The 17,807-nt window shown below is 43.2% G+C and overlaps 1 protein-coding gene across 1 annotated transcript; it reads left to right on the top strand.

Moving 5' to 3' along the window:
* The first annotated feature begins 1,749 nt into the window (after window positions 1–1,749).
* Window positions 1,750–17,164, top strand: SLC26A3 (solute carrier family 26 member 3). Its single transcript, XM_074161568.1, has 20 exons — window positions 1,750–1,880; window positions 2,827–2,966; window positions 3,079–3,189; window positions 3,280–3,437; window positions 4,209–4,373; window positions 5,067–5,219; window positions 5,962–6,044; window positions 7,360–7,507; window positions 7,639–7,752; window positions 7,855–7,932; window positions 8,385–8,480; window positions 9,493–9,599; window positions 9,850–9,919; window positions 10,008–10,100; window positions 12,339–12,434; window positions 13,103–13,336; window positions 14,991–15,045; window positions 15,545–15,690; window positions 16,454–16,519; window positions 17,141–17,164. Exons 1-20 carry the CDS (start codon window positions 1,750–1,752, stop codon window positions 17,162–17,164), a joined length of 2,268 nt encoding a protein of 755 aa, XP_074017669.1.
* Window positions 17,165–17,807: the final 643 nt, after the last annotated feature.

The raw sequence follows: 17,807 nt of genomic DNA on the forward strand, positions 1-17,807 counted from the left end.
TGATTCTAACTGACTTTGGATCAGGGTCTTGAATGGGCTTAGATTTTGAGTATTGGTCGGTTAGAATAATTACCTGCCAGTTTTTGGAAAATATTACAGACACATTTTTTTTATGTTAAAACAGAGAGAAAAAATGTTTAACCCATTGCCAAAATAATGAGTCCTTTGTGGAAAAATAGTATATCAACAGAACCAGCATATTTAAGAGGTTCATGTGACATTATTTGGACTTCTAGATATCCATGAATTTCCCCAGAATTAACTAGGAGGAAACTAAAATGAAATCACTTGAAATAGGTCAATAGTGGACCCTGAGCTGTAGCAAAGTTTCAGGTTGGGAATCACATTTTAATGCCAAAATTGTCGTAGATAAAAAGCTTTCCATCTGCTCATAACTATGCAAACTGCTTTATGCCACTTGAAAATCTGTCCTGTGATATCTCCAAATATCGAGGACACGTGAGTCTGAATTAGAAATGCACATAGGCTATTTCAGCACAAGTCAGTCAATAGACTTGGGCGAGGAACTAGGGTTGGTTGGGCATATCTCATGAGACCAAGCAAGCACCAAGGCACTAAGGAGCATTTGAAACCACTAGGGAAGAGATAACAAAGAGAAACACTCTATTATCAGCTTCACAAAAGACTTTTTACATCCTACAGTACATCTTTGCCTCTGAGTCAAAAGAAAATATACTACACTAGACTAGTTCACTTAGAAGGCACTGACAATGATCATCTAGTCCAACGCAACTACCAAGAACAAGTCCCACAGCTCCTGCCTAGCACGATCACTGTATTAAATGTTTAATGGTGGCTACAGCAGAGAGAAATGCTTTTAACAGGACATTTATTTAGGTGAATTTAACGTGGGAAGAAGGTGAGGCAGCAGAGTGACGGCATCAATTAATTGCTGCAAAATACCCAGTGATATTGACTGAAACGAATCTTGAATCTTCTTATGTGTAATGTGGGCTTCAGGGGTCATTTCTGGAGTGACCGAGGACAGTTTCTATTCAGCACAAACATGTGCATGTGGGTTGGGACACATCAGAACATAGTATTTAAGTCAGACATTGCAGCAGCTGTTTGTGAGCATGAAACAGAGGAGAAGCAGTCCAGACAACCTGTAGAAATAAGTCTTACAAATAACAAACAGCAACACTGAGCTTTTTTACTACTGAGCCTAACCTCCTCGTCACACACACCCAAACTGAAAAGTTTGGCCCTGTCTCTGGGCCCAAGAGAGGATGGCTGAGCCCTGCCTTGGCTCTGCCTTTCCCCTCACATGTTGGTGGATTCCAGCAAGCTCCCACCCTCCTGGTGGTGCCACAAAGAGAAACTGCTTAGGATCTGCTTCTTTATTCTTTAAGGAATTAGTCTCCCTTGAGGGAGGCAGATTTTGGTTGTAGACAGCTGACTTGGAGATAAATTAACTGAAAATCCATCTTGTCCGCTTTTTGGCTGCATCTTTAGAAATACTTCATGCTCCAGTGAAATGCTGCCCTGCAGTGGGAGGAGGAGGTGGGCAGGAGATCACCTTGGCAAAGTGAAGCGGGTGTCCCAACCATCTCTCTTTTGATCTTCAAAGGTGGTAACGCTCAGTTTGGAGTTCACTCGTCTATGCTATGGCTATCCGCCCCACAGTACATAAGCAGCTAACCTTGTTCTTCATTTCAGGTTTTTAAGTGACTAAGGCCAGAGAGAAGCACATAGAAGTCGCCATCCTTGCCTGACATTTCAGAAGAAATGGTTGAACCTGTGGGCAATCACTATGTTGTTGCCAGACCTGTGTACTCGGAGAATTTGTTCAATGAAGAGCATGAGAAATTGCACAGATACCATAAAACCTTTTGGGATCACCTGAAACTATATTTTAGGTAAGGAGATTTTTATTTTTTTTTAAAAATATGGATCTAAACAACAGTCCAAACTGCCGCTTTCAAACAACATGAACTCCATCCTGACAACTTCCATCTCAGATTCCAACAAAGTAAATTAAAACTCATTAATCAAAGGCAATGTCAGATTTTTCTAAAGAATTTTAGGTGATATGACCCTTAAAAGTCTTCCTACAGTTGTAGCCCAGGCAGCTTTTCTTTTCCTGGGCACTCGGCAGCACAAAATCTGGGGACACCTTATTGCAGCCTTTCAATACTTAAAGGGGGCTTATAAGAAAGTTGGGAACAGACTTTTTAATAGAGCCTGTAGTGATAATAAGGGGTAATACTTTTAGTCTAAAAGAGGGTAGATTCAGAAGAGATATAACTCTATTTGCTCTAACATGTTCTGGGCAATCCTGCTTCAGCAGGGGAGTTGGACTAGATCATCTTTATGGTCCCTTCCAACTCTAAAAAATTCAGTGAAATTCAGTGAAAATAAGGAAGAAATAAGTGAAATAAGGAAGAAATTTTTTACCATGAGAGTGGTGAAACACTGGAAGAGGTTGCCCGGGGAGGTGGTAGGTTTCCCATCCCTGGAAACATTCAAGGTCAGGTTGGAGGCGGGTCTGAGCAACCTGATCTAGTTGAAGATGTCCCTGATCATGGCAGGGGAGGTTGGACTAGATGACGTTTAGAGATCCCTTTCAACCCAAACCATCCTGTGATTCTATAAAAATTTTGGTTGGAAAGGACCTCTGGAGGCCACTGGATCTTCCATCAAGCACAACTGGCAGAGCAGGTTGGTCAGGGATGTGTCCGTGTAAGATTTTGACCTCTGGCAGCCTGAACCTGAATCCTTTCCCCTTCGTTTCCCCTGTGAAGACAGGCTGCAACTCAGCTGAGCTGTTCACCAACAGAGATCTGTCCTCTTGTGTCTTTACAGCTGCTCCTCACAAAGGATCAAAAAAACTGCGTTGCATTTGTTCCCCATCGTCTCATGGCTGCCAGCGTACCGCTTCAAGGAGTGGATCCTGAGTGACATCGTCTCTGGCATCAACACGGGGCTCGTGGCTGTCCTGCAAGGTACTTCCCAGAAACGTGTACTCTGACAGAGCCTGCCATGCCAGGTGCAAAGGAACTGCTGGCTTCAGCCTGTACCACGCTCATCACCTTCCCTGGGTCTCTGTCCTTGCAGGTCTCGCTTTTGCTTTGCTGGTGAACGTCCCCCCGGGTTATGGACTCTATGCAGCATTTTTCCCTGTTCTGGTCTATTTTATCTTTGGCACATCTAGACATATCTCAGTGGGTAAGTTCTGTCACACTGACTGCCCTCCTCACTGGTGAAGAAGTACATGCTGCCCCTCCGGGTCTCTAATGAACACCTTGTGCTGCTCAGGTCCCTTCCCCGTCCTGAGCCTGATGGTGGGAGGGGTCGTCGTCAGGCTGGTCCCCGATGACAGTGCTGGAAATGGCACTTCCACAAATATGTCAGCAATAGATGAAGAGAGGGTGATGGTGGCTGCGTCTGTAACCTTCCTTTCTGGGGTTTTTCAGGTTGGTAAACGTAAGTGTGTGTGTGCTCGCACGTGTCTATATGCACGTATAGGAATAGATGGATGGTGGGCTGGCCTTCCCTTTTGTTTTCTGCTGGGGTAGTCATCAAAGTAATTCTCTTCCCCCTCCCATGTAACTGACCTTGGTGCACTGATTAGGAGACATCCACCCCGCTCCACTGACCAGGCACTGATCCATGCTGTGAAATGCTTGGGTTTGCCCAGAGACCTGAGCCTACAGCCCACACAGGGGCACCCCACCTACAACAAAACCCAATCTGCTGGATAGGAAAAAAGTAGTTGTGAGAGAAATGTGAGTGATGCAGACACAGCAAAGGGAATAAAAGCTCTGTCTCGTAATAGTAAAGTATTTGGATTTGTCTTTAAAAAAAAAACCAAACATCTTCTTCCTTCCTAATATAGAATTCCTGCAGTTCCTTCCTTCCTTATTAATATATTTGTGCTTCATGAAACACTGGTACCATGTACAAAGGTGGGTACTGAAAACCCTAAGACTAAGGAGATTTATTTTAGCTATAAAATATAAAGAATGGGTTTTAACTGCCCTAGCAATTGCTCTTACTGGTCTTATGCCTCCTGTTTCTAAGTCTCAACTTTTATTGCAAGTCTGGTGACAGTATTTTCCTTAATCCCTGAATGTATGGGATTAGGTGAAAAATCTTTGTTCCCATTAAATATGGTTCTCTTTGTTGCAGAGATTACTTAAAAGCACAAATGAATCACACTGACATATGGTCATTTATCATTTCAGTTGCTTCTGGGACTTCTCCAGTTTGGATTCATCGTTATTTATTTATCACAGCCATTAATCAGTGGTTTCACGACTGCTGCGGCTGTCCATGTTCTGGTATCTCAGCTGAAATTCATGCTTCAGCTACCTGTCCCCGGATTTAATAAACCATTTGGCATCATCTATGTAAGTGTTAAGTGTTCATTATTTGATAATGTTGTTGAAACGTGTGAGGTATATCTGACCATATATCACAACACAGTAATAGAATTTAGCATAAAAACAGCCAAGCAGGAGGAAACACAAGAGAAAAAGATGAGATGTGTTATTAGTATGTCACCAATCTTTAAATCTATTACCAAACACCAAGTTAAACCCTGTTGGGCTAATTAGATAATATTTTCTATTGTGTGTTGGCATATTTTAATTAAGTGTTCAACTTTGCCTCAATCATTTAATAATTCATTTTTACTGGAACGATATTATATACGTTTCATTTGGATATGACTCCATGAGGGCTGTTGGATGAGAAAGGAGGAAGGAGAAGGACAGGAAGGGAGGAGCAGAGAGATGCACCTGCTCAGTAATTCCATCGCTCTTGCTTCCTATCACGCAGGTGCGTGTTGCTCCCGTCTTCCCTGAGGGGGAGGCCAGGAGGAGAGGGTTGAGAGCCAGTGGAAAGGGTCTTTCACAGATGCTTTTGTTGTTTGGATGATGCACGTGCACATTCATCGGGACTTGCAACCCACATTGTGCCATGGGGACTAAATCCCAACCGCCATAAGCCTTAGAGCAACTCAGAGACAGGCGCTTCTGGAAAAGGCTGTGCCAGGCCACTGCTGTTTCTAAAGCACAACATGTTTCTTCCTGATTTTGCAGACTCTGGAGAGCATTTTCAGCCAGATCACTGATACAAACATCGCTGACCTTGTCACGTCCCTCGTTGTCTTGCTTGTCGTGTTCGTGGTGAAAGAAATGAACGATCGATACAAAGAAAAGTTACCAACTCCCATCCCGATCGAACTCCTTATGGTAATGGGCACTTCTCGTTGATTTTGCAATGGCTCTATCACTATAGTGACACAGGAAGCAGAGTTTTAACTATTTCTTGTCCTGTTCTGCATTAAATGGTGGGTTATCACTTTATCTATAAGGAAAAACTGACAGCGTTCATGAACTATTGTGAGATGTTTTACCTCTATTTACCTGTTCTTAACTGAATACAACCGTAGTGAGTAAGATGTTATAAACTGAATTTTTTCCTTGGATGAAACGGGCTCTGACACCAGCTGGCTGCAGTCTGCACCCCACCTGCAAGCAGCCACTGAATTCCTGGCCATCCGTGGCCAAGCACAACACAGTTTTATACAGGGTTTTGCCCCCTGCCCCGAGCAGCAGTGGGGTGGGGGAAGCCTCACGTGGGCAGCAAGCTCCTAAAGTCACGGGGAATGTTGCTATAGGTGCAGGTGGTTCTTGTTTTCCCCCAGAGTTATCACAGCACCTTGTTAGAAAAAACCTGGTTTATTGGGTGGGATGTTCTCTGCTCTTAATGAGGTATTCTGATATATTCTCTGTGTGATTAATGAAAATGTACCTGTAAGGTGCTTCAGGAATTACATCTGAACAGCAAAAGTACATGCACACTTAGGGCATAATTCTGTTTCTGGTGATGAGACTGGAGAGTGTGTGGGAGAGGGAAAGAAATGTTTTTAAATAGTTTCTTCACACTCTTACTTGAATATGCCTAATGGAGGTGGGGTTTATTATCTTCCAGACAGTCTTAGCAGCACTGATTTCCTATTTTGTTAACCTTGAAGAAAAATTCAATGTAGCTGTTGTTGGAAAACTAGAGGAAGGGTAAGTGATTTGCTTAAAATTTACCAGTGGAGCAAAATGTTCTTTCCAGCTTGTCAGTGCTAAATTGGCTCAGCTCTGCTTTCTGCTTCATCTTCTTTCAGTAGGGAAATAAACATTTTTCTTTCTACAATATGAGGACACACTTTCAACTGGTAAAAGTTATTCACTAGAGCACATGTCTTATGTGACAAAGAATACACTGCAACATGAAATAATCACATGCTTCATTTTCTAAGACAGCTGTTGAGCGGGAGGTTGACGTTTGTCCCTTTTCCTGAGCTACTAGCTCCTGAACCCCTCCATTTCCCTCAAAGTACATGCATGGTTCAGCAGCCACTAGCTGTCCTGGGAAGCCACCAGGACACTGCACAGTTCTCCTGTGTGGTCCTCTGTGACCAGCCACCAGCATCTCCCCAGACACCATTATCCTCTGGAGGCCTCAACATCTGCTCCTCTATGAGTATATCCATATAGAGAGTATATATCCACATATAGAGTATATATCTATATAGAGAGTACATCCATCTATGCCAGAATTGTGGTACAAAGAATTAATAGGCACACATTAAGTTAAAAAGAGGGAAGAAGACATGCACTAGGACAGCAGACTGCAGCTGTTTACTCCCCGGGGCACTCTTGGTTGCCTCTTGTGGCCCTGGGGTGTTAGTGGATGAAGTTTGCAGAAGAACTCAAAGTTCTTCTCAAGAAATTCTGCTCAAGAGTCTCCATTCTTCAGATTTCACATCACCGTGGATGTGGTTGGCAGGGTGGGGGAAGCCCAGAGAAGAATTCTCCCCTCCCTAGGATCTGCGAAAGGCCTTGATCAAAGGAGCAGGAAATGGTACAGCTAAAGCATCTAGCAGATAGCCTGAGAAAATAGTCAATATTACCTGACTTAGTAAGTATTTGTTTAGCTGTCTAAAGGGCTTCAATGAATCATGCAGGGATTTTTTTTTTTTTTGGTCACAATTAAGGGAAGTCCTTCCGTGTGCAAATTGCCTGTGCAAGGGCCCCAGCACCACATCAGATCTTACATCCATGCGTAACTAGAAGGCAGAACTGTACATGCACCTCAAACAAAATGAGCTGTGGCTGGTCTTGGCCAAGGAAATGAGAACCTGCTGAGACACAAGCTGAGCTGAGTGCAGATAAACAGAGTCCCTGTTCCGATCAAGGAATCCCCAAAGTTTTACAGGGTTCAGATCAATAATTCTGTGTTGCAGCTCTCCAAAGTATGAGCTGGACACTGCCTCGCTTGCTTGAGAACTTGTCTCCTTAGGCATATCCTTAACGAGTAGATTTTTCTGTCTTTCAGATTTCAAACGCCTGTTGCACCTGATGTAGGTATCCTCCAAAAGTGTATTGGTGATGGCATTTCCATCGCAATTGTTGGGTTTGCAGTCGCCTTCTCCGTGGCTAAAGTGTATTCCATCAAGCATGACTACCCAATAGACGGCAACCAGGTAGGCGAATAACATAGAAATAAATACAGTGCATTTGTAAATGGGAAATAAGTAATTTTAGGAATGCTTTGCCTTGTGAATAACTGTCATCAACTAGCTTTTAAGAACAATCTCTTTTGTTTTTGTTTCAGGAACTAATTGCTTTTGGGCTGGGTAATATAGTTGGTGGATCGTTCAAAGGATTTGCCTCTAGCACTGCTCTGTCAAGATCAGGTGTGCAGGAGAGCACAGGAGGCAAAACGCAGGTATAGAAAAAAGGGTGTTTAATGCAAAAAAGCTCTCTTTTTTCCTGGATGACCATAATGCCTTCTGGCACTTATTCATGGTGGAATTGCTCTCTCATGCAGATTGCTGGTATTATCTCAGCTGTCATCGTCTTGATTGTGATCTTGGCCATTGGGTTTCTCCTGGCGCCATTACAGAAGGTATTCACTGGTTTCACCTCGCTCTTCCTCCTACTTGCCAAAGACAGGGCTGCTCTGGCAGTCACTGGGCGTGTTCAAAGATTTCAGTGGGAGCAAAATAGGGTTTTGCAAAGCTTGGTTCTTCTTCCCAGATCGTGACCGAGAGGATCACTACATCTGGTCCCTCAGAGGGAATGCAAGTGCACAAACACCAAACATCACAGCACCAGCTTTTAGGTGCCACAGATAGGTGGGACTTGCAGCCTCAAGTCAGACACCTGTGCTGCACCATGGCTAGGGATGTTCCAACGTGATGGACAGGGCATCCTGACTCACAGCAGTGACAGAATGTGAGGAGCTGCCTGGCCTCTCAGCTGCACTTTGGCCCTATTTGTATGATCTTCTAAGTCTTAATGTTCAACATTTTCTTTGCCTGCTTTAAAATTCAACATGTATTTTGGTCTTTTTAACAGTCAGTCCTTGCATCTTTGGCTCTTGGCAACTTGAAAGGAATGCTTATGCAGTTCAAGGAAATAGGCATCCTATGGAGAAAGGACAAGTATGACTGTGTAAGTTGAGTCCCACAAGCATTCAGAAATGAGGCACTCTGGGAAAGTCACCTATTACACAAATTTGCTTCCAGGTTACCTTTATTTTTATACCTGCCTTAGTTCACTAAATGTAAAGTACAATAGTGGCATGCCTTTTTTACTTTTATACCCCTTGCTCATGTTTTCCATTTTGTCCCACCTATTTTGAGTTGATTCTCTCTCCTAACTTTATTTTCATCCATTTTATCAAAATCTATTAAAATACAGTTCATTGTATAAAGTCATATGTAGTAGAAGGCAGTTACAGAAAATGTAAATGCGCAGTGCATTGGCTACACATTCAGGGACACTTTCTCACTCACACAGCACGTTAGGTGGAGGTTACATGGCAAAAAACAAGACCGTGGCTTGAAGAGTTTATTTCAAATGGTAAAGCTCATGGCTGGAGGGCAGGACTGCTTACCTCTGACATTCTAAAAGTTTGGGCTCTTGGCTTCCTCATGGGCCAATTCCTTGTGTTCCCAAACAGTTCCAGGCCTCAGTTTTCCCAGCTACCAAACAGTTATTTACTACGTGAAAATGCTCTGAGATCTGTCGTTAAAAATACTCAGTATTATCTAGTCATTTGTGCTTATCAGTCAAGTACATTCACAGAACCTACATTTGCCTGTTTTGATATCCAAAGCACATTCACAACTCTTGGCTTTACCAGGATCCTGATTTACTTGTAACCTTGCCTTTCTGCTGGATTTTAATTGAGTGTTTAATGAACTACCTACAGAAAATCCACGTCTATTATTCTAAGCCTTTATTGAATAGAAATTGTCATCCCTAGAAACAATCCCTGCTGAGTCTGGCCCTATTTTGCAAGGAAAAAACAACCTAGGAAACATGCAACTCCTCCCCAAAGGTGGGTGGACAGCCTGGACCAGGTCTGAAAAACAGTCCAGACATAGCTGCTCCCACCCTGGGCTCATGACACATGTCCTTGACACACTCTTAACTGCTGCCATCCCTCTGCTCGTTACAGGTTGTATGGGTGGTGACTTTCTTAGCTGCTGTTTTTCTTGGTCTGGATATTGGTCTAGCAGCAGCCGTGGCGTTCCAGCTGCTGATCGTGGTGATCCGCTCCCAGATGTGAGTACTTGGTGGATGCGATGAAAAGATATCTCAGAGCCTCCTGTAAAAAATTAATTTGCCCCATACAGAGATACGTCTGTCCAGAAACATGCATGGAAAAATCATTTAGAGGCATAAACCCTTGGATGTGGGTCCCACTTCAGTCTGAAGGATCAGAGCTGGGGTTGCTTTCTCTGATCCTTCCCTTCCGCCAGGTCTCAGTATGAGGTAAAAATAATTGTGTGTGTGTGTGTGTGTCTGTTCACAGTCCAAGCTGCACCGTTTTGGCTAATGTTGGGAGAAGTAACATCTACAGGAACAGGAAGGATTACACTGATGTAAGAAATGTCACATTTCGTTTATTGTCTGCTGCATTTGTGTTTCTATAGCAGATGTTGTTACTGACACTTTTCCTTCATTGTACAGATCTATGAGCCAGAGGGAGTGAAAATTTTCAAGTGCTCATCTCCTATCTTCTTTGCTAATATTGAATTCTTCAGAGAGAAACTCATCACTGCTGTAAGTGTCCAGGGCTTTCATTCTGAGCATATGAATTGCGTGACACATTAAGGTGAATACATTTTCCCGGTAATTACTACATATGCAGTCAAGCCACGTTCAAATATTATTTTTTCATTAATTATTCAAATATTGTTGCCACTACTGTAATGCCACATGTATGTACACACCTCTAAGAAAGAGAGCAGCCTGATGTGTGCTGAACTTATACCATAACAATATATATACGTATTTTAAGTCCTTTAGAAGAAAGTAGTGCAAACATAGAGATGTAAAGGGATGTTGTTTTATTTTATTAGCATTTATATTATTTACACCCAATAAATGCTAGTTTACTCATCTTGCCCCAGAGAACTTAACCTCAACAGTCAGAAGAAAAGCTGAAAAAAATCACACTATCAAGGAGATCTTAATTTCTTCCATGGCAAACTGGATGAAGGCAGACAGCCTTTCTATAACCAGCACGGAGAGCCAGGACCCCTGAACCCTCTCTGTGCCAGAGAGGCTCACCATCCCCAGACGGAACCGAAAACAAAGGAGATGTAGTGTGTATCTACTACTGATCACCCAGCCAGGATATAAACACTGATGAGTTATTCTATAGGCAATTAAGAGAAATTTCAGGATTGGTAGCCCTTGCCCTTATGGGAGATTTCAACTTCCCAGACATCAACTGTGAATATCATACTGTTGTGACAACAGGTCTTGGAAATTCTTGAAGTTTGTAGGAGATGATAACTTCTGGTCACAGGTACTCAGTGAGCCAACTAGGAAAGATGACCTTTTAGACTTGCCATTTGTGAATTAAGGACTTGTGGGGGATGGCTGTCTTGGTTACAGTGATCATGAAATCTTTAAGTTTAAAATTTTCAGTGTAATAAGGAAAAAGGACAACAGAGTTGCTACCCTGGACTTCAGGAGAGCAAACTTTAAATTGTTCAGGGAGCTATTTAACGGAGTACCCTGGGAATCTGCTTTTGAGGGCTTAGGAGTCCACAGATGCTGGTCAGTCTTTAAGGACCACTGTTTAGAACCACAGGAGCAGACAACTTCGCCGTTGTGAGTCAATTAAGAGGGTCAGAAGACCACCTTGGCTGAACAGGGAACTCATGGAGCTCAAGAGGAAAAAGAAATGGTATGACCTCTGGAAGTAAGGTCAGATTTCACAGGAAGATTACAGAGCTGTGGTTCATATATGCAGGGAGAAGACACAAACCATTGGACTGATACTTGTTAAAGATGATCACCTGACTAATAGGGATGAAGAAAAAGCAGGGGCATTCAGTGCATTTTTGGCCTCAGGCTTTAATAATACCGATAGATTGAAGTGGTCATTGTAGGTCCCTTTCAACTGAAATAAATTCTAGTTTAAGGCAAATTCTTGCTCCCATAACCACCCCTTCCTGCTGCTCTTAGGGGTGAGTCAATAAGCAGTGGCCACCCTGAGCATTGGTAATGAGAAGTTCATTCCTCACATGAGGGACTGAAGCTGGCAGAGGAACCAGGGAATCTGGCACGTTTGGTTCTCCACATGCTTGGCTTTTAGATCAGAAAAGCCTGAAGGGTTTTTTCTGCGAGTGCAGATGCTGACACCACTCTCCTTCTTTACAAACACAGGCATTTCTAACACCTCTCTCCTCCACCCACTAGATAGATGAGACAGAAGACTTGCAAGAATTTAGTATTTTCGTAACCCTTACTAACCTAATTTACCTACCATATACTTTTGCTAAAACCAGCTAAGAGGTTCAAGAGACATATGCAGTCAGCATGATCAACTTAGTTTTTCTTCTTCAAGAAAACAAAACAATGTGTATGGGACGTATGCTGCAGTCAGGTAGCACAGAGCGGACACAACCTGTGAGCTCTCTAATCGTGGTTGCCTGGATGGCTGTCTCATAACAAAGATGAATAGGACAAGCTCTGGGTTAGCCAGCACTGCACCAGCCTGCTGGAGTTGCTGGTCTGCGCTACAGCATTGTCACTGCTATAATGGTGTTCATGCTGGTATCCTAGAGCTAGCACAGATGGGCCTGCTGGGTTTGCAGTCATACCTGTAGACATCCTTCCAACCAAGAAAAAGGGCCCTTGCTTAAGTTTATGAAAAGTGGTAGGCAACATCAAGAGAAAATACGCTCATCATGGCTGTAAAGAAAAGCCACGTGAGATACTGAGTCCGTCCCCTGGTGTCCCTGGTGTTTGGATTTTTAAAAATTATTCAAAGTGCTGTTTCTGCAGGTCGGCTTCAACCCACTGAGAGTCCTGAGGAAACGCAATAAGGCTCTGAGGAAGATCAGAAAGATGCTGAAGAAAGGAGAGCTGCAAGTGACGCCTGTATGTAAGGCAACTCCACCCAGGAGGGGTTAAGTAATCAGCTTCCTGGCTTGACATGGCAGAGAAGCCACTCACAGGCTCCTGTCCTAATTAGATATGCCATTCCCCAAGTTGCCACTTTGTGACATAAACACATATAAAAAAAAAATATTTGAAATTACTCTCACAGTTAGAGACCTACAGCTTTACCATGGGCAGAGCTTGTATGTGTCCACCAGAGCTTTGTTTGGCATCAAATGGCAGGATCAGATCCCACAGAGGGGATGTTCATGCTGCATTAATGGCAGGATAAAGCTGGTTTTCTTCCAGCCCAAACCCTGAATGCTTTTTCTTGACTTGTTCGAAAGTTACTGAATCAAAGCATATCTGACCATTGACCACAGGGAACAATAACAAGCCATATCATATGATCATGATTAAATGATTGATGAGAGGAAAGTCAACATTTCCAAACTCCTCCAGGCAAGGGAGAGACAGAACCTTTTCTAGGGTAAAGTGCAGGTGGGTCCTGCTCCATCTCATGGGTACATCAGCTTTATACTGCCTCCACTCCCGCCCTTGCATAAGATGTTTTACTTAAAAAAAGTATTAAAAAAGAAGTCTTAAAAAGACTTCTTTAAGTCTCTTTACAAGAAGTATTAATTATTACACTTTTCTCTGTCACACAGAAAGGCTTGATTTGCATGGCTAACTATACACATGAGTCAGATGAAGAATTAGACAACAACAGCATAGAGGAGTTGGACCAACCCACCAACATGACAGACCTGCCCATTCAGATCAACTGGAGCACTGACCTCCCCCCTGGCATCACTGTGCCCCGGGTCGACATCCACAGCATCATTCTGGATTTCTCAGCCGTGTCCTTCCTCGATTTTTCTGCCATGAGAGTCCTCCAAAAGGTAAATGTAATTTCCAAAGCAAACAGTGATCATAGGAAAGAAAAACATATGAATGTAGTTACACTTGAGGAATATGCTTGAGTGAAGGGACAGCATCTGGAAGGACCTTGACAGACTGCAGGAGTGGGCCGGTCTGAATGTCATGAAGTTTAATGAGATCAAGTGCAAAGTCCTGCACCTGTGTTGGGGTGATTCCCAGTATAAGTACAGGTTGGGAGATGAAGGGATTGAGAGCAGACCTGAGGAGAAGGACTTGGTATTGGTAGATGAAAAGCTGAACATGAGCCAGCAATGTGTGCTGGCAGCCCAGAAAGCCAACCATATCCTGGGCTGCATCAAAAGAAGTGTGGCCAGCAGGTCGAGGAAGGTGGTTCTGCCCCTCTACTCCGCTCTGGTGAGACCCCACCTGGAGTACTGCGTCCAGCTCTGGAGCCCTCAGCACAGGGAAGACATGGAGCTGTTGGAGTGGGTCCATAGGAGGGCCACAAAAATGATCAGAGCGATGGAGCACCTCTCCTATGACAAAACACTTGAGAGAGTTGGGGTTGTTTAGCCTGGAGAAGGCTCTCAGGAGACTTTATTACAGCCTTTCAGTACTTAAAGAGGGCTTATAAGAAAGATGGAGAGAGACTTTTTACCAAGGCCTGTAGTGACAGGACAAGGGACAACGGGTTTAAACTGAAAGAGGGTAGATTTAGATTAGATATAAGGAAGAATAGGTTGTCCAGAGAAGTTGTAGATGCCCTATCATTGGAAGTGTTCAAGGGCAGGTTGGATGGGGTTTTAAGCAATCTAATCTAGTGGAAGATGTCCCTGACCACAGCAGGGGGATTGGACTAAATGATATTCAAAGGTCCCTTCCAACCCAAACCATTCTGTGATTCTGTCCTGTGTTTCTAGCTTGCTTCTTAAAGGTATTCGTACATCAACTAGAAAGTTAGTGGCAACCTTCAAGTTTATGTTAATTTTAATGTACATATTCCATAGAAAATGTTTAGGAAATGGATTAAATAATCAACCCAAATTTTCTTGGAATTAGAGTGTTCTTACCTAGAGAACTTTCTTCACCTGGTAAGATTTTGTGAAGTTTTACAGAAATGTACATATGAAATACGGTTTTAAACAGCAGGCTGTGAGTTGGAGCATTGGAGTTTCATTTCTGCTCCTGTTCTCACTTTCCAGGATGACCTTGAACAAAGCAATAAGAACAACATTTTCAAACAGCAGTAGCTAAAGTTAACTATTGAGAGCCACAGAGGGTATATAAATCTATTTCCATAGAAACTAAACCCCAGCCATGGCAGTGGGAACTGTAGTTCTTTTCAAATTCCCAGTAATAAAAGTCTCCCCAGAAGCTTGAATATGTCAAGTAGGTACAATAAAGCCATACAATTTATGGAAGAATATATTTTTCACCATGGACTAAATGTATTTAATACTGCCTCTTTCCAAAAGAATCAGTCATCCTTGTCTGCAGCCATGTGAAGAAACCATCCTGCCTCTAGGTGCAGCAGAGTTTGAGTTTAGAGCTGCTTACCATCATAGATCTTAAATATCTTAAAGCATTTTGTGTTTCTGCTGTGGCTAATCACAATAATGGCTGTTATCAGAACAACTAGCAGTATCTAAATGGTGCCTCTTTCTGGTTCAACAGACTTTGAAAGAATTTATCCGGATTGATATTGACGTTTACATTGCAGGGGCGCATGGTGAGTACTTGCCTTTCTGTCAGCATTGTCACGGATGTCTTGTCCCATTGCCTTCCCTGTTCCCCATCAAGCACAGCTGTGGAGGATCACCCCAGTTTCACTTTCCAGTCTTGGACAGTAAACAGATCCAACTGAGAGGAGGCATCATCCCTCCCATGCTGTCCCCAGCAGGCTGGGACCGCTCACGATTTTACCTGTCTGTCACTATGCTCTTCAGCTCTGGGCTGCGAGAACTGCTATCGGGCAGCCTGGGTTAGGCATTAAATAAGAAATGGGGCTCAAATTCCCTTCTGCCTGTCATCGAGCATGGCAGTGCTGATGGATGTTTATATGCCACTCTCTCCACATCAGTAAAGAGGAACCCATCTGCTCTAAAAAATAAAACAGTGCAGTCTACCATCAATTCCTGTGTTTGCTCAGTGGACACACTCAGGATACACTATTTATTCATTTTCAAGGCCCACGCGTCACTTTGTGCTTTGATTTTGTTCCCCCACAGAGGGCTTCCTGGACAAACTGGAGAGATGTGCATTTTTTGATGAGGAGATCAAGACATCCATGTTTTTCCTCACCATTCATGATGCAGTTCTACACATTTTGCTGAAGAAGGACATAGCCAGCTCCCCCAAATTAAAGCTTGCTGAGGTAACACTACAGTTTTAATCTTTTGCTACTTTAGTGCCTTTACATTACTCACAGGCACCCAGCAGTGCCCTCTACAGTGAGCCATGCGCCCTACAACATCTCTATATTGAAAAAGTTAACGATTAAAACTCAGCTGGTCTTCAATAAATTTGGAGAGTGCTGGCAAACCACTAGTGAAAGGAGTGAATAATTCCCACTGGAGACTGGCCTGGCTGAGGACTTCACTGGAATTCACCTCCTTGGGAAGGGCAGGGTGTGGGGCGAAATCCTGGCCCATCCATCAGCAGTCCTCTGTCGTCACGCATCCAGTGGGGACTACTGCTTATGCTGCAGTGGCTCTTGCAAGGCAGACTTGATGTGGCTTGCATGTAGGCTTCCCAGGCCTGTCTGCCTTCAAAGGGAGCACTGAAGTAGTGCAGATAAATCACTACAGCCAAATTTAGTGTTGGTCTTTCTGGGAACATTCTTAAATCAAGAGCAAGAAAGGATCCTGCATATGTTAAATCTGTTTAAAAGTACCAAACCCACAATGATACTCACCTGGAAACTGTCTAATCCCACTTAGCTGAACTGGCCCAGCTCTTCTGCACTGATCTGAAGACTGCTGGGGGGCATAAGGGGCTGACAAGTGAGAGCTTCCTTCTGCCCAGGTCACCGTCCCAAGCATGTTCCAGAGATTTCAAAGAAATACCTTCTTCAATGTGAAAAAGGGAAAAAAGAAACAATCCATTTCCTAATCCACAACTTCTTGTGTTCACTGCAGGAGAAAGGCAGCAGCAACAACTATATCGTCATCCCCAGCAACGGACTGCGCAGCCGGGAAGTCACGGTAAGACTCCCGTCTCCGGTAGCAGCACTCCAACCATAGGAAACGCAGCCCAAAAGCTGCTCACAGAAACTCCTAGGTCAGATAACAAAGCATCTTCATCCCTCGAGCCCTTGTGTCAGCCCAGGGCGGAAAGTGTCCAGACAGGTTATTAAGGGGATTTGAGTTAAGACAAAGCCCTACAGGAGTAAGAGGGATGGGGCTCAGCTCACAAGCCTTGCCTTGCGCACTGAGAGTCTGCCGAGGGAAGGCAGGTGAAGGCCACCTCAGCAGGCTCTGCCCTGGTCTCCTCGCCTGTCCACCATGGTTCCCCAATGACAAGCTTACTGGTAGCACGTCTGTGTGGCAGAAATGTCAGCATTAGTCCCATTTATCTAAATGTCACAGGCAGAAGGGGAATCCAGAGACGGGGATAAGAAAGGAACACAAACAGCCTTTCATCATGGACTTTAAGAGAAGGGCAGTACCCAGCACATGGCAACCCTATAAGGAAAAAATGTCAGACCACAATCTTCCCACACAAACACCTTAGAGGAGCAAATTCTTACATACCACTCACCAGAGGGCACCTGCCATGACTATTCCTTACAGAAGGTGACATTTATTTCCTTTTATTTCCTACAGATCCCAACAGAAACAAAATTTTAGATTTAATTTTCTAAATATAATATCCTCCAGCAACACAACATCACTTACGGAAGATGAATGCAGATGCAGTGCTGAGCATGAGGATGGAAGGATACTTCCATAGACCTTAAGAAGGATTTACTACGTATGGCTCTGTTCCAGGTTTTGGAATGGGCTTGTTAGTCTTTATGTGTCTCTGTATATATAGAAATGTATTTATGTACATACATGGAGGCAAAATCACACAGATTTTCTTATTTCATACCTTGCTGACAGTCCACCCATACAGTTGAAAAAGCAGGTAATGGTAACTCTATTTGCATATACTTGTACATATATCTATATTATTCCAACTATTGGTAGACAACCTGTACAGTTACCAAAGAATATATAAATATTTGAAATCTTGTAATTTATAATACAGACTAATAGTTGGGAGTGATATTTTATCTTCAGTTTGTATATAACTTTTATAAAGTTTTCATTACAGTTTGTAAGATACCTAGTAGACTGAGTTATTAAACTTGTTTTCAGCTCACTACCATGAGCCACAATGACCAATATATCTACTGTAAAACATAAAGATCATTCAAGAAAAACACAGCATTTTCAGATCCAAACACGATTCATTGATTTGGATTGCTTTGCTATAAAGTGCACAAGA

The sequence above is a fragment of the Numenius arquata genome, chromosome 2, assembly GCF_964106895.1.
Source record: "Numenius arquata chromosome 2, bNumArq3.hap1.1, whole genome shotgun sequence".
Classification (NCBI taxonomy): domain Eukaryota; kingdom Metazoa; phylum Chordata; class Aves; order Charadriiformes; family Scolopacidae; genus Numenius; species Numenius arquata.